At 35.3% G+C, this 22,244-nt stretch overlaps 3 protein-coding genes across 8 annotated transcripts in view; 2 read left to right on the forward strand and 1 right to left on the reverse strand.

Moving 5' to 3' along the window:
- Nucleotides 1-4,435: 4,435 nt before the first annotated feature.
- Nucleotides 4,436-10,822, forward strand: LOC103331334 (RNA polymerase Rpb7 N-terminal domain-containing protein). 5 transcript variants are annotated; one of them, XM_089051563.1, is made up of 10 exons: nucleotides 4,437-4,735; nucleotides 5,087-5,330; nucleotides 6,613-6,710; nucleotides 6,818-6,940; nucleotides 7,032-7,127; nucleotides 9,346-9,433; nucleotides 9,612-9,696; nucleotides 9,835-9,904; nucleotides 9,991-10,080; nucleotides 10,360-10,822. In XM_089051563.1, the coding sequence occupies exons 4-10, from the start codon at nucleotides 6,830-6,832 to the stop codon at nucleotides 10,441-10,443; spliced, it is 624 nt and encodes a 207-aa protein (XP_088907689.1). In that variant the 5' UTR covers nucleotides 4,437-4,735; nucleotides 5,087-5,330; nucleotides 6,613-6,710; nucleotides 6,818-6,829; the 3' UTR covers nucleotides 10,444-10,822. The 5 variants fall into 5 exon arrangements, with proteins under 5 accessions (XP_088907690.1, XP_016650047.1, XP_088907689.1 ...); XM_089051564.1 differs by lacking the exon at nucleotides 5,087-5,330 and having other exon boundaries at nucleotides 4,436-4,735; nucleotides 6,610-6,710; nucleotides 6,821-6,940; XM_016794561.2 differs by lacking the exon at nucleotides 5,087-5,330 and having other exon boundaries at nucleotides 4,436-4,735; nucleotides 6,821-6,940.
- A 178-nt stretch (nucleotides 10,823-11,000) lies between these two features.
- Nucleotides 11,001-22,244, reverse strand: part of LOC103331335 (LEAF RUST 10 DISEASE-RESISTANCE LOCUS RECEPTOR-LIKE PROTEIN KINASE-like 2.1) — a 38,375-nt gene continuing 27,131 nt past the window's right edge. Inside the window, exons 1-4 of one of the 2 annotated variants that reach the window (XM_089051559.1) lie at nucleotides 13,833-14,806; nucleotides 12,829-12,882; nucleotides 12,614-12,712; nucleotides 11,001-12,331 (exon numbers count right to left, since the gene is read on the reverse strand). In XM_089051559.1, the coding sequence (XP_088907685.1) occupies nucleotides 11,187-12,331; nucleotides 12,614-12,712; nucleotides 12,829-12,882; nucleotides 13,833-14,664 (2,130 nt within the window). In that variant the 5' untranslated portion in view covers nucleotides 14,665-14,806 and the 3' untranslated portion in view covers nucleotides 11,001-11,186. Of the gene's footprint in view, nucleotides 12,332-12,613; nucleotides 12,713-12,828; nucleotides 12,883-13,832; nucleotides 14,807-22,244 lie in introns of those variants that run through there. The other variant, XM_008233950.3, reaches the window with a different exon arrangement.
- Nucleotides 18,264-20,681, forward strand: LOC103331336 (rust resistance kinase Lr10-like). Its single transcript, XM_008233951.3, has 3 exons — nucleotides 18,264-19,110; nucleotides 19,264-19,299; nucleotides 19,389-20,681. Exons 1-3 carry the CDS (start codon nucleotides 18,399-18,401, stop codon nucleotides 20,435-20,437), a joined length of 1,797 nt encoding a protein of 598 aa, XP_008232173.2. The 5' UTR covers nucleotides 18,264-18,398; the 3' UTR covers nucleotides 20,438-20,681.

Raw genomic sequence — 22,244 nt, forward strand, 5'->3', positions numbered from 1 at the left:
GTTTGTGAAGTGTGATTCACATGATTTTGGATTTGGTGTCCGGTATTATTTTTTTAGTATATGTTTATATACTGCTTATGACGGTTTTAATATGCATATGGATTCATTGCATGTTTTTATAAAGGTGGGGTTATATTACTTTGATTTAATTGAACTGAACTTAATTTTCGTCCACTCACAAATTTATGTTTTGCGCTGACCCAGTAGCAATGAGCTCCACAATGAGCCGGACCGGTGCTCGAAACTTGAGTCTTCGTAGGGACTCCTTCACATTTTCCTTTTAGTTAAACTGTACTTCTGTTGTTTTTGAATTTCTTAGATATGCTCTGACGCCCCGAGGGTATAAATCGTGAGGCCGGAGGCCTTTGTTGTAAATTGTTTTATTGCTTGTAAAGCATGCTGCCAGTTGGTTGTTTATAACTGTAATTATGAACATGTTGAAGTTTGGGAATGTTCATTTTACAGGGGAGACTCTGTCAAATTTTTGGTAGAAAGTCTCGGTCTTTAGTAAGTGGGCCCGGCATCGGGGTGATGTCGGAATTTAGGCGGGGTCCGTCCCGGTTTTCGAGGAGATTCGTGGCGGGTCTTGTCAAGAAAAGCTACAACCGGCTGGAGTTAGAAAAGGCAAGAAAGATATTAATTCTTCTTGCCTTAAGTTTATTACAATAAAGGTAAGGAAAAAAAAAACAGAAACTTGCATGTGTTTTTTTCAACACATTCCAAGTGACACTACAACAAAATGTTGCTTTTGCAACGATTTTGTCAACGAGGAATTATATTTCCTTGTAGAAGTAGCCTTTCAGTGAGGAAAATGTTAAATTCTTGCAAAAGGTGACTTGAATTTCGTTTTCAAATTGGACCAAGCTATAGTGACGACATGTTGGATGCAGCGACAAACAATGTGGACGCGGTAGATTGTCACAGCAACGAACTATTGTTTTCCTCGCGGAAAGTGTAGCGGGAATTTTTGACAATTCCCTCCAAACCTATAGCGACAAACATTATATAATCCTCGCAATAGAAGCCTTTTAACGAGGAATTAATTTCCTCGCAGTATGTCCCCGAAAATATTTTCACCATTTATTAACGAGGAAATAGTGTTTTCCTCGCGGAAAGTGCAGTGGGAATTTTTGACAATTCCCTCCAAACCTATAGCAACAAACATTATATAATCCTCACAATATAATCCTTTTAAAGAGGAATTACTTTTCTCACTGTACATCTTCCAAAAAATTTCACTGTTTATTAACAAGGAAATAATTTTTTCCTCACAAAAAGTGTTGTGAGAATTTTTGACAATTCCCTCCAAATCTATAGCTACCAACAATATATAATCCTCGCAATAGAAGCATTTTAGTGAGGAATTAATTTCCTTGCAATATGTCTCCCACATTATTTTCACAATTTATTAAGGAGGAAATAGTTTTTTCCTCAATGAAAGTGTTAGCGGGAATTTTTGACATTTCCCTCCTAACCTATAGCGACAAACAATATATAATCCTCTCAATAGAAGCTTTTTAACGAGGAATTAATTTCCTTGCAATTTGTCTCCCACATTATTTTTCACTTTTTTAAAGTACCACAATTTTTGGGCAAAATTAAAATAGGATTGTTATAAATAAATAAATAAAAACGTTTAAATTTTGTTATTACTTTTTTTAAATTCAAAATTAGATTTTTAGAGATTTAGGGTGAAAATAATGTCACAATGACTTAATGGGATTCTATCTTGTATTTTTCTGATTTTTAATTTATTTATTGTGGATTTTAGAAGTTAAATCATAGGGAAATAATATGAAATAGATGAGATTGACACATGTCAGCTTCTTAAGGTATCTCCGTCAGCTTTCAGAAATTTGGCCCAATCAGATTATGACATGTGTCCCTCTCTTGTTATTTTTTGTTTTTATCTTAAACAATGCATAACAAATTAAATAAAAATCACAAAAATACATTGAAAATTGCTACGAACTCCTTTTCTCGATTTGTTTTGCCAAAAAAAAGGACCGTTGGATTTCTGGAAAAAACCATCGGAGCGTCCCTGTTGCGACACGTGGCACATGCCCGTTGGATTCACACCGTGATGTCGCATTGATGTCACAACCCTCGGGCTGAAGCTGGGCGGAAGTTGCCCTTGGGCCCGGTAAGTGGGACCCAGCTGTTGCGGGCTTCTTCTCTCACGCCGAGGCTATTTAGGCTTGGTCGGGGGGCCTTTTGCCCGGTTTTGTGTTTACGATGGAGATGCTCTTACGAAATAGTCATCGATTAGAGCATCTCCACTCACAATGGCTAAGTCTTGGGTAAGGGCAAGCAAGGGCTGCCATTATTCATGTGAATAGTGTCAGCCTTGCCATTTGTGATTCCACTCATGAGGGCTAAGTCTAGGGCAAGTCTAAGGCAAATACTATTCATTGTACTTTATTTCCTATATTTTTTATACTTTAAACCATTAATTTTGATAAGCTTTTTAGATTATATTTTCGGTTGTCACGTGTCACTATTTATTATAAAATTTTCACTTAAAATTTAAGATAACATTTTTCTGATAAAATTTTCAGTTACCATGTGTCCATATTTATTATAAAATTCACATCTCACTCATCATACAATTTAAATACCTACTCACTCATCATGCAATTGAAATATTCTTGGTCCTCATAGTCTGACACAATGGAATACAATGACAACTCCATCATTGGCGGAGGCGATTCCACTGGATCACGACTTGGGGGAGTATTTTCCTTCGGAGGACGTAATAGTGCCATTATTTCGACACGGAACGCACCACTGGAACTGATATGCGGGTATTGTTCACTTGAGGAGTCATATGTAATGGTTTTCCTCTTTTTTGTTTTGCCTTGACTAATCTATTAAAAAAAAGAAATTGGAAATGCAAGAAATATATATATAAAATAAAATGGAAATTTTAATTTTTTTTTACCTCGTTGCCAAGATTTTGACCTCTTCGAACATTTGTCCACGACTCTCCGGCTTCGATGGAAGATGACATTTGTATATTTGCACAAATGAAATTTTGTAGTAGAAAATTTGGTGTGGAAAATGAAAAATATTGGAAGGAAATGAGTTTGTGTGAAGATTTGGTGTGGAAAGTGAATAAAATTGTTAGGTATTTATAGGGAAAAAATCCAGAATTTTTTGGTATTTTTTTTTATAAAAAAATTTGAATTTTTTTCGATTCTTTTGCAATTTTTAAGCCAAAAAATCAAGGCCGTCGATTTCTAGAAAAAATTGCATCGGAGCGTCCAGAAGTGCCACGTGGCATATTCCCGTTAGGGCTGTCTGAGCGAAAATTAATTTTTAACTGTTGCGCGTGAAATTCTTGCGCCACGGTAAAAAAATTATATTATTGTGACCGTCGACGCCACCCTCAAGCCAAGTGAAACTTGCCCTTGGGCCTACCTTAGTGGTGGGACCCAACTCTTGCTCGCTTCTTCTCTCACTGAGGGCGCTTGGGCTCGCGTGGGGCCTTTCCTTGGTTTGGGTCTGGCGCTGGAGATGCTCTTGTGGAGATCTAAAATCATAATTCCACATATTTTAATATGGGAGATCATTGAATCAAAGAAACAATAGTGTATTGGATAAAATGTTTTGATTTGTCTATGAAGAAAGTTAAGTTTTTATTATTGCTTTGTATTTTTATAATTTATAATTATATTTTTGGAGCTTTAAAGAGAAGAGAATATCACAAGGAGTTTATAGGAATTATCTGTGTATTTTTGGGATTATTTATTTATTTATTATGTCATTTTCTTGTAATTTATTGTGTTATAGAAGTAAACAACTCATAAGAAATTAAATCAAAATCAGAAAATTAAATCAAAATCAGAAAAATACACCAAAAATTACTACATACTCCTTAAAATATAAGATTCAATTATGGAGATCTAAATTCATGATTCCAAATATTTGAGTTAATGATAATCAATGGATCAAATAAACAAGATTATAAGGTGGTATAATGTTTTGATTTGTCTATAAATAAAATTGGGTTTTTGTTATTACTTTATATTTTTATGATTCAAAATTAGATTTTGGGAGTTGTAAGGTGAATAAAATGTCACAAGGAGTTCTTAGAAATTTTTGGTGTATTTTTCTGATTTGCAATTTATTTATTATGAATTTTAGAAGTTAAATTGTAAGGAAATAATAAGAAATATAAACTATTTGACATGTGTTAGCTTTTTAAAGGCTCTCTGTCAGTATTTATGACATGTGGCCGTAGAACGTGGTGACATGTGTTCTTTTCTTGTTATTTATTATTTTTATCTTAAACAATTCATAAAAATGAAAATTTAAAAAATTGTTATTTATTATTTTTATCTTAAAGAATTCATAAAATTAATTTCGCGTGAGCGCCTTTTTTTCACAAAATTTTCATTTCGCGGTTTTATTCCTTCGAAATTGCTCTCTCTCTCTCTCTCTCTCTCTCTCTCTTCCCTAACCAAACCACAAACCCTCTCTCTCTCTTTCGCCCTCTCTGACCCCAAATTCTCTTCCTCTCTCTCCAACCCAAACCCTCCATCGTTGAAAACCTAAGGTCCCCTCTACTTTCAATTTCATAATCGGCATTTCCACGTCTGTGCTACCATCGACAACGGCCTCCCTCTATCACCGTGTCTCCCTCTGCGTGTCTCTCTCACCATCTCCGTCTCCCTCTCACGGTCTCACCAGTCACCACCGCCGCCCCCCTCTCGCATCCGCTGTCTGTATCAAGGTATCATCTCCCTTTTTCCTTTGCTCTTTCAATTTCTATATTTATTTGTGGTATTGGATTTTTATTTTTGATTTCAGATTTGATTGGAGGTGTTGAAATTGCATTGTGGTGTTGGATTTGTGATTTTGTAAGTGTATTGCTGTTAGATTCGTTCCTTTGGAAGAGCCTCTGAAGTTTCTCTTCAGAAGACTAGCAAGATGTTTAATTTACTTTCTTTCTAATACAGCATAAGTCATGTAAGATTATTACAAAAAAGGGATTGACAGATTGACAGACCCAATACAAGATTTCTGGTTTTGTTTATGTTAATTCATGTAAGATTATGAATGTTTTTGAATATGCATGGTACAGGGGAACATTTGTGTTGGATTTCAAAAGGAGGATTAAGACATTGAAGCCACCTGCTTTTTCAAGGATTTTTGTGATGTTGGTTGGGCCTGCAGGTGCAGGGGCATCAGCTGGTGGTGCTGGAACTGCTGGCCCTGCAGCAGGAGCTTGGGCTAAGATTTTGGTGCAATGGGAAAGGAAAATGAGTAGAAGTGTGAGTGAGAGAAGAGGCTGATTCTGAAGCTTAATTATCAAGCTTTTGAGTGTGGTGGGTTTTGGCTTCTTAATTTGCTTGAAAACAAGTAATGCCAATGCAGGAGTGGTGCTTGCACAAGGTGTTTGATATTTTATGCAAGTGTTTTATATGAGTTTTGGGGGATTTGAGAGGGTTTTTATAAGTGGTGGGAGATGAGCGATTTAGGTGAGGAGGGTTATAATTATTTGATCAGTTATACAACCTTCGCAGTTAGCATGTCTGTCTTTGTTGGGAAGGTGAGAGAGAGGAAATGAATATATACTGAGATTGTGGTGTTAGAGCTACCAGTTTGCTTTCATCTAATCATTTGGTGTTTAGGATTTGCCTAGTTAGATTGTGGCTTTAGAACTACTAGTTAATTTGCTTTTATCTAATCATTTGGGGTTCAGGACTTACCTCCAAAAAGGCCTAAGGCTTGTTTTGTTTCTAGATGGTTTTCTTTGAGTTAATCAAATAGAAGAATTTACTTTTCTAGATGGTTTTCTTTGTTTTAGGTAATTTGAGATGGTGATGCTTCGATGCAATTATCAAGGATCTATTTTGATTAACAGACCCAAAAAGGGTGGTGTTGAAATTGCATTGTGGTGTTGGATTTGTATAATTGAAGTAAAAAGTTAGAAGTTGGAAGTTGGTCATGTGGGTGTGTATTCATTTCAAGGTTCCTTTGCTTTTGTCTGTGAGCTTATGTTTTTTTTTTTTTGGTTATTATTATTGATTTTTTTGCCAATGTTGCTTATTGAGTTCTCTTTATAGTTTAGATATAAGCTAGCTGCAGAGTTGTCTGTATATTTTATATATAAGCTAGCTGCAGGGTCGTCGTCCCATGGATTAACGTGTCGGTTTAGCAATTATTTTTCTTTCCCTTAGTATTGGTGTCTAAGTGTAGTACCACTTATTTGGTGCTTCCTGTGATGTCTTATTAAGCTAGCCTTTTAAAATTGAATGAATCAGATCTAACAAGCACCCATTTCCCCATCTCCTTCCACTTCATTCAATTGAGGTCTGTTTCTCAGTTTTTTTTTTTTTTTACTTTTGTGCAATTGAATTGGTGAGTGTGCTTATATTTTTGAATGGTTTTTCAGGTAAGTGTTGGAACTGGTTGTGCAGGAATGGTTTTTCAGTTAAAATCTTTTATTGAGTTCTATTTCAATTATGTATAATCTCAAGCATGTCTTTTATTGGGTTCTCTTTCCTTTTTTTTTCTTTCCCGTTTTACTGAAAAGGAGCCAAAGTATGTCTTTTATTTCCATTTGTAAATTATTGTTTGGTTAATGTAATGCATGTGTTGTAGCAGGATTCTACCAAGTATTGAAGCAGCCGACCGCCTCGGGCCGACGCAAAAATACTGGTTCATATTAGGACGCTACTTGCTATTGTCGGAAACTGAGGCTGGTAATTTTTTTCAATTATGCTTGAATTTGTTGATATTTAACATTGCATTCTTTCCCCAAAATCTGTGACTTTAATCTGTGCATACTTGATTTTGGAATATAATTTAGAAGACAACCCAAATGTTCTACCTCAGCCGAATTGAGCACACTCTGCGTCTGCCTCCTCATCTGCTTAGCCTTCGTCTAGAAGATGCAGTTAGGGGAGAGCTTGAGAAGCTTTTCTTAGATAAGGTTTGTGAGCTGATACATATTTTGAATTTTGCCCTTTGTTTCTTATTCACAATGTTTTTACTTTGATTCACTGTGATGTTGTTCCTTGTAGGTTATCGCCAACTTGGGACTTTGCATTTCTGTGCATAGTATCCAATCCATTAAGGATGGCTTTATCTTACCTAATGATGGTCATCCCACTTTTAGGGTATATATTTGTTTACCTTACTCTTCTCAATTTTATGACTATAAAGTGCTTTTGGTAAATTCTGTTTTGTTCAAATTTAGGTTCTTTTAGTTCGTATAAGTGGAGTCAGCTTGCTTGCTTCAATCCATTTTCTTATTCTTATTCATATTCTTTCCAATTTTAAATTGTAAGATACCTCAATTTATTTCCGGTTAAACTGCTCGGTGCACAAGAACCGCCAATCTAAATACTTAGTATCGTTGATATAGATTATTAGGCCTTTAGCTTAATATGTAATAGACACTGATCTTCTCTATATCCAAATTTTGTTTGTTGATTGGTGATAATGGTGTGCTTAAGTAGGCTTGTTTTGGTCAGGTAATTTCGCTTGTTTGTGGATTGTTTTTGTTGGTTTTTTGTCTTTGGTTACAGAAGAAAATTGGGAAACTTTGGTGTTTTAGCTGATGGATGGTAAAGATTTAATGGTTTCAGAGAGGGTATTGGGTCGCATTAGGGGTTAATGATTGGTTTAGTTTTGTAATAACTATAATTGTTCTTTTAGGTATGTAGTGGAATAAATTTTATTGGAGCTGCTTTGGATTATAATAAAGTTGTGGATTTGCATTTGTAACATGTTTCACTCAAAAAGTTTTGAGGGAGAATGGAACGGCTTTTAGAGCATACTTGTTTAGTTTTCAATGCACTGGCATTAAGCGTCAATCTGTAAGCGCATCCACAATCATGCTCTCTATTTTTTAGTTAAAATTTAGCTTAAAACACTATAAAGCTATTTTATGAGCTCTATAAAAAATTTCAACTCCAACCGTACTCCCTAATTTAAAGATTCATAAATGCTTTTAATAATTTTTAATTCAATTTTTGATTAAAGTATGGACACAAAAGCAACAACAAAAAATAGTTGGCATTAAATAAATGGTTAAAATACTATTAAATTAATTAAGCATTAAATTATAAGGAGCCACTAGGAGTCCTTTCTCTCTTCTCAGATTTAGGAGCTCCTAGAGATCTCTCTATTTTAGGACGTGGATAGGGAGCATGGTTGGAGTTGTATTTTTCCAATTGCTCCCTAAAATTTGTCTAAGGAGGTGGTTTAGGGAGTCCTTTGTGGATGCTCTAACTTATAATTCTTAAATTTGGTGATTGCATCTATTTTGATGATTAGTCTTCCATTGTGGTCTAGTGGTTTTGTACAGGTCTTGATTGAAAGGTTGGCATTTTTTACTCTATCTCTTATCAGGATTTGATGGGTTTTAATCAAATTTGTCATGTTTGATAAAATACTTCTCTGTAAGGAATGCTTTGAACTACTGGATTTTGATTTTTTGACTGACTTTGAGTTATGTAATATTTTGTTGTATGAAAACACAAATGAGTTTTGTTTGGTTGTATGAGTCGAAGAGTTTTCAACCTAAAATGATTTTGAAACAAGGAAGCATATCATTGTTCTTTGTGCACCGGCTGCAGAAGATTGATATCTTTTATGTGTAATTAGAATTCATCACCTAAATTCATTACTTGTAAGTCAGTGCCTGCCTGCTAGCTAGCCATTCATTACTTGTTAAATTGACTATTTAATGGCTGATTGTTAGCTTAAATTGGAGCTGCTGATTAGCGGAGAATTCATTCCCTGGATCCTACATAAATTAATATACTCTACCTTCATTTGATATGACAATATGTAATATACAATGATCCTCTTCTCTATATCCTAATTTTGTTTGTTTGGTTTTTCTGAAACATGGAATCAGAGCAACAAGCTCTTGAGATCTAACCCCACTGCTACCCTTACCCTAGAAATAAGGAACAAAGAAAGAAATGGACAGCTTCTTCTCTTTTTCCCATTACTATGACATAGGTTCCTTTATATCTTTTTGCTTGGATTTCTTCTCGGTTCTCAGCTTGATTTACTTCATTCCTTGTGGGTGACAAAACTGACAACTAAGGCCTGTCTTCTCTATGAAATTGAAGTTGCTAATTACCTTGAGAGTGAGTATCACTGTTATAGGCTGATTATTTGTTGTTTACACTTAATGGGTGACTCTTAGGCATTTAGACTAAATTCAGATATTCAGCTTAAATTAATGTCTGATTCAGAGATGATTACCAGAGAAATTAATGTCAGAATACTCCTTTCATTTGAGTATGCACTATGCAATGTTCTTCTTCTTCCTTTCTAAAGTTTCTTGTTTTATTTCCCCCCTTTTTCAACACTTGGCAGGTGGAGTTCACACTGATTATGTTTCGTCCATTTGTGGGAGAGATAATTGTTGCAAAACTTAAAGAATCTACTGCAAATGGTTTACGTTGTATGTATTCTACTGGGATGAACTGAGTGTAGCTTAATTCTATGTCTCAGTTAGTTTTTCCTTCTTAGTTTCTCTTTGGTGCAAGCAATTCTCACTCTATGCATTGATGGACTCCTCTTTGATAAGGAAGCATGTCTATGTCTTACCCATAGTCTGATTTTGAATCTTTAAATGGCAGTGTCCCTCGAATTTTTTGATGATATTTATGTACCTGTTCATCTTTTGCCTGTTCCATCCCATTCTGTGCCTGACCCAGGAAAGAGGTGACCATCCCTTCCATGTCTGGTTGATATAAGTACAAATAGAGTGTTAAATTTATAATCCTGCATGAATTCTTGTATATTGATATATTTTTAAGCACCCTTTAATTTGTAGTTTATAATATTTGCTGAGGATTACAGGGATAGAGTCATGTGGATATGGAAGTTTCCTGATTCAGATGAAGAACTTGTTATTGATGGGATAGACCAGGTTCATATTGTTGTGGTTTGATTTATCCATACGTACTCAAATTTCTGGTGCCCTAGTGTATGCTAACTTTTAGTTCCAAATGGCAGATAAAATTCCAAGTTCACAGTGTGAACTTTCCTCCAATTCCAATTGAGCAGCCAGAAGACTCAAAACCATTTGCCCCTATGGTGGTTACAGTAAGTTTATGCTTTGAATCTTATCATACGACTGGTGGTTGCATCTAGCTGTAGCATCACCTGATCTCTAGTTCTCTGCAATTCTCCTAAGGCAATGAATTATTGCAAAATGCTGCTTTGTGAAACTTCTGTTCCCTTTAAAATCTGTGCTAATTCCTTTATGTAGGGTAACACTAATTCTTTTGTTACATCTTTGTTCAAATTAAATGAGGGATCTCTTTTGGCAAGTAGATTTCCAATGAATTCTATGAGCCTCCAATTGAGTTTCCTATTTTGCAGGGTTCAATTGATTTTGATGGTTTGGGCCCTGTTTCGTGGTGGGTGGATGCAGAAGATAAAGATGAAGAACCTGAAGATCCTTAAGCTGACAGACCTTCAGCAAAGGGGAGCTATATCATGTTTCTCATGAATGTGTTTGAAGGCATGAATACAATTTGATTTGAGCTTGTAACTTCTTCATTTTAGGTTATACATAAACTATTGTAGTTCAAATTAGCATGATGGGAAGGTGGACAAACTTTAGTGGTGTAGGGGGTAAGACAATATTTGTATGAATTCCATTGTGAATCAGCTTAGCTTGAGCCTTGAGGATTAGTGGTTTTGACCTGCTGCCTCATTTGCAATATCTTGGGGAAACTGCTACTTGCACATATCTAAATGTAATTCTAGCTTCAAAGTGTTTCCTTTGAGTGTAGAATTGTGAAAGCACTTGATAGGATAAATGGACTTGTTTTTTTATTTATTCTTTTTGTAATTAAATGAATGTATTAACAAAAAGGAGGGCAAATCCTACCAATAGAAGACAATCCCAAGCTAACAATACAACAAACCCTAACAGCAATTAGCTCATAGGGATCTTCCAATCTGCAACAAGATAGGAGTTAGCAGGTGAGGTTTTAAACACTCTATGGAGCACAGCCTACCCAATAGAATTCTGCAATTACTGAAAATCCTACAATTTGAGTGTTACAGCAAGGGGGCAAGAAGCGTTTCTGAAAATCCTACAATTTATTTCCTTCCAAATGTAGTAAACAAAGGCAGCAAACAGAAGTCTAATTGTGCTTATTCAGTACGTAATCTCTCTTGCACATCAAGATTGCTATATATTACATTGTTTGATTCGCATCAGCAATCAAAACGATTTCTGTAGAATTTGTTACTGTTGATGCACTTGTGGTACTTGAATTGTCCCCAGGAGCCACTTCTGGCATTTGTTGTGGATACAAAAAAGGCTTTGGAGGCATTTCAAGGCACTCAATTTCTCCTTCAAGCATCTCGACTGCTTTATTCATAGACGGACGGTCACTAGGCTTCATTTGTATGCACCACAATGCCACAATGATCATCTTCTTTATGATCTTCTCTTCCTCCTCTGTGGCGTCTTCAACTTTTATGTCCTTTCCATCACTCAATTGGTCAAAAACCCATGTTGGAAAGTATATTTGGCTTGACTTCTCTATGGTAGCATTTAAATTCTTTCTTCTGCCAGCCATTTCCATCAACAGCATTCCGAAACTATAGACATCAGCTTTGTATGAAATACCTCCAATGTTTTTATAGAATAACTCTGGTGCTATGTATCCAATAGTTCCTCTTGCTGCCGTCAAAGATACAATGCTATTATCAAGCGGGCATAGCCTTGCTAATCCAAAATCAGACACCTTGGGAAGAAAATTCTCGTCAAGAAGAATGTTATGAGGTTTGATGTCAAAGTGCAGAATTTGCATGTCACATCCTCTGTGCAAATATTCAATACCACGAGCCACTCCAACAGCAATTTCAAACATTTTCTCACAATTCAAAGAGATAACTCCTTGTTGAGAAAATAAGTATTTATCGAGAGATCCATTAGGCATGAAGTCGTATACGAGAGCACGCTTTGAACCCTCAACACAGAAGCCAATGAGTCGCACCACGTTGACATGGTGAATCCTTCCAATGGTAGCAACTTCATTGATGAAGTCTTGCCCATTAGCTTTGGACTTACCCAACATCTTGATGGCTACCAGGCGACCGCTACGAAGCTTTGCCTTGTACACCGAGCCATAGCCTCCTTCACCCAATTTTTCCTTGAAACCTTTGGCCATCTTTTTTATGTTTGAGTAAGAGTACCTTACTGGCACGAGCTCATTGTTCTGCAAAAAGTCTTCTATATTGTGATGCACTGACAAATGCCTCCTTCTCCATTTGTATATTATTAATGCAGTTGCACAGGGAAAGCCAAACACATATAAGACTGTGTGCAATATTCCTGCGCAGTTCACAAAAAGTGGACTCAATAGAGACATTAATTGATTGCTACAATACTATCGCATTTTCCTTAGTACAACATTTTTCATTAGTGAAGGGCCCGGGCGTCTGGTAGCCTTCTCGTGTTTAGTTTTTAGTTGTTGCTTTTAATCAGTTTTCTTTTTGTGCAACATTTCATTCCATTTTCTCCCTCTCCTCCTTTCTTTCTCATTTTGTCTCTCTATCTCTTCAGCTAAAACTGCAAATTGCTACACAGTAACTGATTTCAAGTAGTTCACATTACCTAGGTAAGAGATTACACAGGTTAATGGAAGCAGATAAAGGGGGACATTCCTGTAGCACTTGTGGGTGAGCGCATAGAAATGCACCTGGAATACCCATTCTGAAACACAAGTGAAAAACTCGATCATAAATTCATAATTCAATTAAGTATACTTTGATGAAATTAATGCTACTTTGAATTATATGTATGTTGGATTAGAGAGTCAGCTACTTTGCCTGCTGTATAGTATATGTCCTCTAAGATCTCCAACAGTATCTCCCTTATTTTTCCTGCATTGCAAAAGAAAATAAGATTCATATTTTGCATACAAAAAGATCATAATACATTATTAGAAATCAATATGTCATAGCCTCCCGTAGTTGATAAAAACTCTCTTCCTACTTCTTTGATCAGTATCTCTAACTCTAACATAATATATCTATAGTAGATGACTGTAATATATCAATCTCTACACATGAAAACAGCGTGAAATGTTATTTGACAACAAAATCTTGTCAATGTGTAAAGTTTCACATCCATCACATTCTTATCTTTCTCACGGGATTAACCAAGGATAGAGACATGCTCTGATACCATGTTAATGTGAAATAATTCGGTAATGATTCTGTGTCTATTGAAAAGGGCAAAGCTCGATATACAAGACAATGAAACTAAGAATGGTAACCTATACAAGTCAAGCGAGAAATTTGACGACTAAGGAAATTTACCAAATATGAAGAATTAAAGTTAAATGGGTGGGTTCTACCATTACTTGGTTCGAGGAACCTCCAGACTTTATTAGTGATCTCTTAGTTGAGGAATGTAACATGTAATTTTTCTACGGGCATGATCTTAGGGGGACATGGGGTACTCTATCGGTGGCTAGGTTCCTACCCCCGCTTTGCGGTTGAGTGGGTAAGACTACTAAGTTAGTCGGATGACTCGATGATCGAGCCTGTATGTGTAGATAAACTTGCCTAATTCCAAACGACATTGTCCGATTTTTGTGGCACTGTTACTTATTCCCTGTATCAAGCAATAATACTATCGCTCTTTTCTATAAAATAACAAAAAATGAAAAAACAGTAGTCAAATGAATAAATAAGGCTTGGTGGGAGGTGAAGAAGATATTTAACAGCGCTGCATATTACTGACATCATCTGGAGGATCGAGAACAAATATGTTGACTCTAGCTAGCGTTATTGAATAAGTGAAATCATTAACAGATGCACTATAGTACCTTTTATTGGAGGGCACTTGGTTTTACTCACGTTGTCGAGCGTGCAGTTCTCCTTACCCATTCTACATAAGTTACATGCAGCGTTAAACCATGAGAGCTCAAAGCCGCTCGCTATTTCATTATATATACCTTCACAGGACAAGTTCCGGTGCAGATCTGTAGATGTTGAAGGTGACACCACAACCATTTGTGTTATTCTGCAGGACTCCCCCAAATCGAATGAACTTATGTTGCCAATCATGACATAAGAAAACATTCTTAAAGTACTGGACAAAGAAGAATTGGCAGAATTGTTGATACATGGAGCTGTATCAACAAGGCGAGGAGAATGCGTTGGATTTGCACAGCTGATAAAAATTATAGGCACTTCACGTATCGCTAGACTATACAGTCGGAGTTCTTGAATATCTTTTTCGCTATTATAAGAAAAAGATGAAAAAGGATCTCCATAACCACTAAGGTTGTAGGAGGTTAAAGAGTAAAGTGGGTTGGAGAAGTAGTTGTCTTTCTTCTGAACACCAGCATCCACAACTCGGATTGTCCAGTCACTGTAATTGATCGCCTTTACGTAATACGTTCCCGAATACAAGCACATTACTGTAACATTTTCCCAACCACAATACAGCTCAAATTTGTTGTGCATGTAGCCACAATTTTGAAGGCTTCCCTTTAATTGAAATGGATACGTTATGTTGATATTGCCACAAAGGGTGGATGTTTGGAAACAGAAGGAAGAAGGAACAAGGAGAAGGAGAAGGGCTATGTGTGCAGCATATAGAAGACTTCCTCTGGACATAGTGAGAGAGAATATTAGGAGGAAGGGAAGAGGCATTCAATCCAATAGGAATTTATCGAAATTAAGGAAGAGGGCATATTAATTAGACAACTTAGGTTCCGTGTCTATGGCAAATAAGAAAGGAGTGACTTCAGAAAGTGCTGCCACTCAACCTTGCTCAACAATAAAACACTGCGTTTCTCCAAAGGACTGAGTGCTGCCAATCAACTCTGCTTTCCCACTTTGTCAATGCTGCAGGGATTACGCGTCCCATTGTCGGCTACTATGCTGGAGACTCATTCTGTCGTACTCATCAAATTTAATGATATTTGCTTGTCAAAGTTAGGCCGCGAATTAGTTTAGGCCGCGAATTAGTTAAGAGTGGTGATTTCCCCACTCCTTTTTCTTCTATTTTATCCACTTACACTTTTTTATAACTAAAAAAGGAGTGTAAGTGGATAAAATAGGAGTGGGGAAATCATTGCCCTTAGTTAATTACCAAACTATATATAATGAATACATCAACGATTAAATATTATTGAATATTAAATAAGTAGAAAGAAGACCAAGACCAAGACCTGGGTCTGCAGTCAACATATATTTAAGATTTTTTTTTTCCTAACTTGTATTGCTCTGTTTTTTCTACATTCACACTTGACCAGCATGTGCTCTCTGATTGACATATATGAGTGAACACCAATGTGACACAGTATCACCTGCTTAAATTACACTGGACCACATTATCTTTAGACTCGTTTTCAATCAGTGATGAAGTTGTGAATGTTTCCATTTTATCACTCAATTTTTCAAAAGAATTTGGCTGAAAAATTAATAAAATATAAGTCGTATTTAATAAAACGGTCTCACTCACTTAAGGATCTTAAAATAAGGTCATGAGAGGTCCTATTTAATAAAGGCCATTGGATTAAGTGCCAATTTGGAATTGCTGTTACTTAAAAATAAAGTTGTTTATACTGTGCTTTGAAAATTATTAGCTGTAAATCAAAACAACTCCATGTTTGGTAAACAATATTTTTAAAGTGTTGTTAGTACAAAAAGTAGTGTCAAAACCATTTGGTAAATTTTAATATAAAATTATTGTAACTGTGAATAATGACTAAAATATATAGATAGTTTTGCCAAACAATCTGCGAAAACCACTCCAATGATGGACATCAATTTTTTATATACGAATATTTTAAGATCCGCGAATAGACTGTTTTGCGAACCAATCTGTTTTCTTTTTCTTGGCATTGTGCAAGATCAAAGACCTTGACCCTTCGTTTGGATGAGAGAAAATAACTCAGAATTTAGCTGAAAGTCATGAATTTAAGAGGAGAAATTAACAATTCCCTTGTTTGGCAACTTAAGAGTGGAATTTATTAAATGACGCATGCAAAAAATCGTAGAAATTGCCGCATCAAATTCCCGAGTTTAATTTCCTCCAAAATATGAGTCATTTCACAATTTTCAGGGTGCCATTTACAAAATTTCGTTATTTACAAAATTCGACATACATAAATCCAAACAATGAAATCTTCAATTGCCAGAAATTGAAATGATGGAAATCTAAATTCCGTCATTTTAGAATTCTATATAATTTTCAATTACTTCATCCAAACTGAAGGTGAGGTTTCCAATAATTTTTTATGTATTACAAATAAAAAATTAATGCACAACGTTACTATGATAATTGAATGAGGCAGTGAAAAGTGTTTACGTGTACCATGGACAGTGAACACAGTAAATTGACAATAAAATATTTATATGATGTATATCAGTATATAAATAGTTGTTCTAACACAACTTTGATATATTTGTTTTGAGCATCTAGAATTCCTAAGAAAAGCTGTTATGCATATCTTTGAGATAAGTCATCAAGTGCTCCATGTTTATTTTGTGAATTATCAAATACTTTCATCATTCATATTGCATTTATTTGCATGTTAGGTGACTCATATAGTTAGGGGCACCAAAACCGTGGTGGTGATTTTTCTCTGGCGAGCTTAAGGTAATTATGACCAATATTGCGTTCAACATAAAGAGTGTCGACAAGTCATCCCGTGACTGAAGTTGAGTTATGAAGAAGTCGGTAAACATTATCTAGAATGCATCGAGGATAAGTGTGTGAGTACTTCATGTAATTATCGTTCTATAGTAAATTTGTTTTGGACTAAGGAATCCCATGGATTTTTCCCAGAGGTGAGGTTTACCACATAAAATAATTTTCTACATGTTCCTTTATTTTGCACTCAGTACGTTTTAGGATTGATAAGCCATATCAATCCTGTTATTGAAGTTTATTTTTATTTATTGATTATAATTTCAAATTGGCCTATTCACCCTCCATCTAGACATTTTTAGTCATCCTATAGGTAATTTCAAAAAATTATAAATTAATTTATATTTTCCTATCATGCGTAGCTAATGAAGTTTAAGTAACAAGTTTCCAAAACTTATTATTATATTTTGAAGGTTAAAATTGCTCCAACCGAATAGTAATAGTGGGGGTTTCACTAAAACACCAAAAATGGGAGCTGAAATTATAAAAAAACCCAACACCCAAAATACTTTATAAACACACCCAAAAACCCATCATTACACACACTCAAAACCCATTTATAAACACACCCAAAAAATATACAATTGTTGATTTTGGGTGTGTTTCTATGTTCAAATAGTGTTTGAGTTTTTTTATAAATACATGTCTAGGATTGAGTTTATTTATAAATTTGTAATAGTTAAATCCTACATGAATTTAAAAGGCTGGAAGACATATGTCAAAAATAACATATCAAAAGCTTGATGTCAAATATTATTTTAATATTTTTAAGTCATGGACCCCACTATCATTTATTCTCTTTTCAAACTTTATGCATCATATGGGCCCATTTGCTTTTAAAAATATAATTGGCATTTTTGGGTGGAGTTTAATTTTTTCCAAAATGTCAAATTGCCACATAAACCATCAAATTCAAATTTAACATTTTGCATTTGACATCTCCCTTAGAGAAGCTCTTAGGCGGCGAATTAGTTAATTACCAAACTATATATAGTGAATATATATATTTTCCTATCAAATCAATATTTTCAAAAGATGACTTATGGTCTTGTAATGAAAAGTCGGGGAACGCTTTATCTATATATATAAAGCAAAAGGCAGAGAATGGTGAAACATTTAAAATACCAGAAAATATCCTTGGTAAATTCAAACATTAAGAATTGAAATTATTAATTAATTAAGGATAATATAGTAAATTCATTTTTTTATATTAAAAAAATTAAAATAAAAAACAAAATCAGATAATAAATTCTACTTTTATGAAACATAACTACGCACATTATATTTTCTTAATTCTAAAAAAAAGAAAAAAAAGAAAAGAAAACCAAGCACACGGGGCTAGTGTTTAAAGAAAGAAAAAAGAAAGAAACCATCATATCATTCGATCCATTTTTACCAAGTAGATTAAATATTATTGAATATTAATAAGTAAAAAGAAGACCAAGACCTGGGTCTGCAGTCAACATATATTTAACGTTTTTTTTTTCCTAACTTATATAGTTCTGTTTTTTCTACATTCACACTTGACCAGCATGTGCTCTGAATCTGCAGGGATTACACGTCCCATTGTCGGCCACTATGCTGGAGACTCATCCATCATAAAACCAATCATGCCACATATCTGCGTAGATGATATTAATGCTTAAATCTTATCCATATCTGTCGTCTACAATCAATTAATAACTTAGCAAGAGATCGGAATGCTGCAAGCCATTTTTTTGTTAGAATAATGCTTCTGATCAATTTCTTATGCTGGTTGCTCATAGTAGTAGATGTCTATGCAGTCCATGGCGGAGTAGGCCTTGAAATTTGCAGAGAAGCAAGATGTAAACCGGACGGCCCAGCCATCCGATTCCCATTTCGACTTAAAGGTAAGCAGTCAATTCATTGCGGTTACCATGGCTTTGATCTATCATGCACTAACGACAACCAGACTCTGCTCGAGATGCCATCTTCATCTAGCAACTTCTACGTTGAAAAGATTAAGTACACATCTCAGGAGATTGAAATGGATTACCACAATGATATCCCACGGGGAAATATTTTTAACTTCAGTTTATCTTCTTCTCCCTTACAATTTGTACCCGGACACAATTACTATAATTATACCCTATTTAGCTGTTCATATACAAGGGAAACGAAAGTATACACACGCTTTTGTATGATGCAATTGAGCCCTTCCGACCTTGACAATCCTGAAAACGGTATATATGCTGTCAACACTCAATGTTCTGTTGATAGGCTGCCCCTAGAGTCTTGTACCAAACTGCATGACTATACATCAATTCCAGACATATCATCCCTTCCAATGAAGTTGCATTGGTCCAAACCATCATGCCGACATTGCGAAGAGATGGGCAAGGCATGTAGATCAAAGATTAGTGAATATAGTCTTGCACATGTTCAGACTGCAGAAAGCGAATGTTTAGATTTCCCTGAAGGTATCATTTAACTAAACTTGGCTTTGTTGCAGTACTTTGAGAGCAAATATTATTTATTTTCAGTCATTCAAATTCGATCTGATTAGTCAGGACTCGGAATTTTATCGATTTCATAGCAAAAGTACTTATTAGCTTAAATAACAACTTTTACAGATAGTAGCCGTAGAGGGACACGCATAAAGATATCAGGTGAGTTGTCCATAAATTAAAATACTTGTGTTGATGTATAAATCTGAATCAAATATAATTAGGTTAATTTTTGTCATCTCTATCTGCAGTTTGCACTGTTTCTGTGGCTCTTATAGCAGTGGGGGCTCTCATCATCTACCATGCCTATACCTCCAACAAAACAGAGAAAACAAATCAGTTGAGAATTGAAAGATTTTTGGAAGATTACATAGCTCAGAAGCCAAGCAGATATTCCTATGCTGATATTAAGAGGATAACAAATCAATTCAAGGACAAGTTGGGGCAAGGGGCCTATGGAACAGTTTTTAAAGGGAAGCTTTCCTCTGAATTGCTTGTTGCTGTGAAAATCCTCAACAATTCAAATGAAAATAATGGAGAAGATTTTACAAATGAAATGGGAACAATGGGTCGCGTGCACCATGTCAATGTGGTTCGCTTGGTTGGCTTTTGTGCTGATGGGTTTATACGAGCTCTTGTGTATGAATTCTTACCAAATGGCTCATTACAAAACTTTTTATCATCAGCAGATAATAAAAATTCTTTCCTTGGTTGGGATAAGTTGCAAGATATTGCTTTAGGTATTGCCAAAGGAATTGAGTATCTTCACCAAGGGTGTGACCACCGAATCCTCCATTTCGACATCAAACCCCATAACATTTTGCTGGACCAGAATTTCACTCCGAAAGTTTCCGATTTTGGTCTAGCCAAGTTATGCGCAAAGGATCAAAGCGCAATATCCATGACAACCGTCAGGGGGACCATGGGCTACATTGCACCCGAAGTGTTCTCTAGGAACTTTGGTAGCGTGTCCTACAAGTCAGATGTCTACAGTTTCGGGACGTTGTTGCTGGAAATGGTTGGTGGCAGAAAAAACTTTTCGCTCATGGAGGACTCCACCGGCGAAGTCTACTTCCCGGAATGGATTTATAACCTTTTAGAACAAGGAGACGACCTACGGATCCATATTGAGGATGAAGGAGATGCTAAACTTGCAAAGAAACTTGCCATTGTGGGTCTATGGTGCGTCCAATGGCACCCAATAGATCGTCCTCCAATGAAAGTTGTAGTTCAAATGTTAGAAAGAGAAGGTGACAATCTAACCATACCACCCAATCCTTTCTGCTCTACTTCGAATTGAATGAATACAACTATACTGTCTGCAAGGCAAATGGACATTTGCGTACCTCCAGAGTTCTACCAGTCACCATGATTTGATATGAGATCATGCACTGTAATATTAAATAACATATGGTGTTGAATATCGTAGTATATGCTAAGTGTTTGGGCTTGAATTTGTCTTGAGTCAAATTGTAGTATATGCTAAGTGTTTGAATCTGAATTTCTAACAAAAATATCAATCCAGATTTCATAGATTTTGGAGATTTCAAGCCTTATTTAGGCCACTCAGATTCTAGATTACATTGTAGATCGTTTCGCAAACCCCGCGTTAGTAAGATTTCCAGTTGATGAATCATTTCCCAACTATGATTCCGTACCTTTAGCTGCAATCATTCGGTTAGAGAAGGACATTCCTCAACCATAATTCATTCAGTTGCTTTACATTTTCCATAACAATGTCACTATTTGCTCTGTATTAATTAGTGATTCGAGCTGGTTTTCTATAATATTTTCAGTTCATCTTATTATTTTCAACTGTAATGATTTTTAATTCAATTCCATCGATAATTTCTTGCACTACAACAGAAATTGTTGAAGTCCTTTATTCATCAAAGCCCTTTTTTCATCAAATGTAAGGATTTTTGTTTGTCAAAATGTTAAATTGTCACATAAGCCATCAAATTCAAATTTAACATTTTGCATTTGACGTTTTTCTTAGAGATGCTTCGCCGCGAATTAGTTAATTACCAAACTATATATAATGAATATATCAATTTTTTTTTAAAAACTACTTTAAAATCAATATTTTCAAAAGGTGACTTATGGTCTTGTAATGAAAAGTCGAGGAACGCTTTATGTTTAAAGAAAGAGAAAAGAAATAAACCATCACATCATTCGATCAATTTTTAATCAACGATTAAATATTATTGAATACTAAATAAGTAGAAAGAAGACCAAGGCCTGGGTATGCAGTCAACATATAGTTAATACAAGTCAAAACAGCGTTGAGAGAGCAAGCTATGAAGACCGGCATTAAAAGAAGACGATATTTTCTCTGAAGCTTTATTCAATTATTTGGATCTTAAATGGGGACTTTGCCGTAAAGAAAACGTTTTGAAATTAAGTGCTTCACTACTTTTCAAGTCAAAATGTGGAATAAATTGCTTCAATTATTTGGATCTTAAATGGGGACTTCGCCGTAAAGAAAATGTTTTGAAGTTAAGTGCTCAACTACTTTTCAAGTCAAAATGTGGAATAAATTGCTTCAATTATTTGGATCTCAAATGGGGACTTCGCCGTAAAGAAAACTTTTTGAAGTTATGTGCTTCACTACTTTTCAAGTCAGAATTCAATTATTTGGATCTTAAATGGGAACTTCGCCGTAAAGAAAACTTTTTGAAGTTATGTGCTTCCCTACTTTTCAAGTCAGAATTCAATTATTTGGATCTTAAATGGGGACTTCGCCGTAAAGAAAACGTTTTGAAGTTAAATGTTCCACTATTTTTCAAGTCAAAATGTGGAATTAGTTGCTTCAACTTGGTTTTGATTTGGTCAAAGTGACTTATTCCACATTTTTTCTTTCAAATTTTTTTCCCCCACATGTCAAAAGAATGAACGATCTTATAGAACCCAAGTGAATGGGTATGGGGCACCCATTCATAGAATGCGATAGTGCAGTCCATCTATTAGTGTTATTAAATAATAAAGTAGGGATGCAAAAGGACAAGTAATTATAGTGTGGTATTAGAGTACAATCACGTAATGTACCTCGTTCACATGTTATGATATAAGTGAATGTTTATTGATTAATATCAACCATATCAATT

This window comes from Prunus mume, linkage group LG5, assembly GCF_029339155.1.
Source record: "Prunus mume cultivar Tortuosa linkage group LG5, ASM2933915v1, whole genome shotgun sequence".
Taxonomy (NCBI): Eukaryota; Viridiplantae; Streptophyta; class Magnoliopsida; order Rosales; family Rosaceae; genus Prunus; species Prunus mume.

What these genes read in the sequence shown, in the direction of transcription:
- LOC103331334 (XM_089051564.1), top strand. Translation starts at nt 6,830, where the DNA reads ATGTTCTACCTCAGCCGAATTGAGCACACTCTGCGTCTGCCTCCTCAT. An exon ending in AGAAGCTTTTCTTAGATAAG is followed by an intron (nt 6,941 to 7,031) that starts GTTTGTGAGCTG and finishes TGTTCCTTGTAG; the next exon opens with GTTATCGCCAACTTGGGACT. An exon ending in TACTGCAAATGGTTTACGTT is followed by an intron (nt 9,434 to 9,611) that starts GTATGTATTCTA and finishes TTTAAATGGCAG; the next exon opens with TGTCCCTCGAATTTTTTGAT.
- LOC103331336 (XM_008233951.3), top strand. Translation starts at nt 18,399, where the DNA reads ATGCTTCTGATCAATTTCTTATGCTGGTTGCTCATAGTAGTAGATGTC. An exon ending in ATGTTTAGATTTCCCTGAAG is followed by an intron (nt 19,111 to 19,263) that starts GTATCATTTAAC and finishes CAACTTTTACAG; the next exon opens with ATAGTAGCCGTAGAGGGACA. An exon ending in GACACGCATAAAGATATCAG is followed by an intron (nt 19,300 to 19,388) that starts GTGAGTTGTCCA and finishes CTCTATCTGCAG; the next exon opens with TTTGCACTGTTTCTGTGGCT.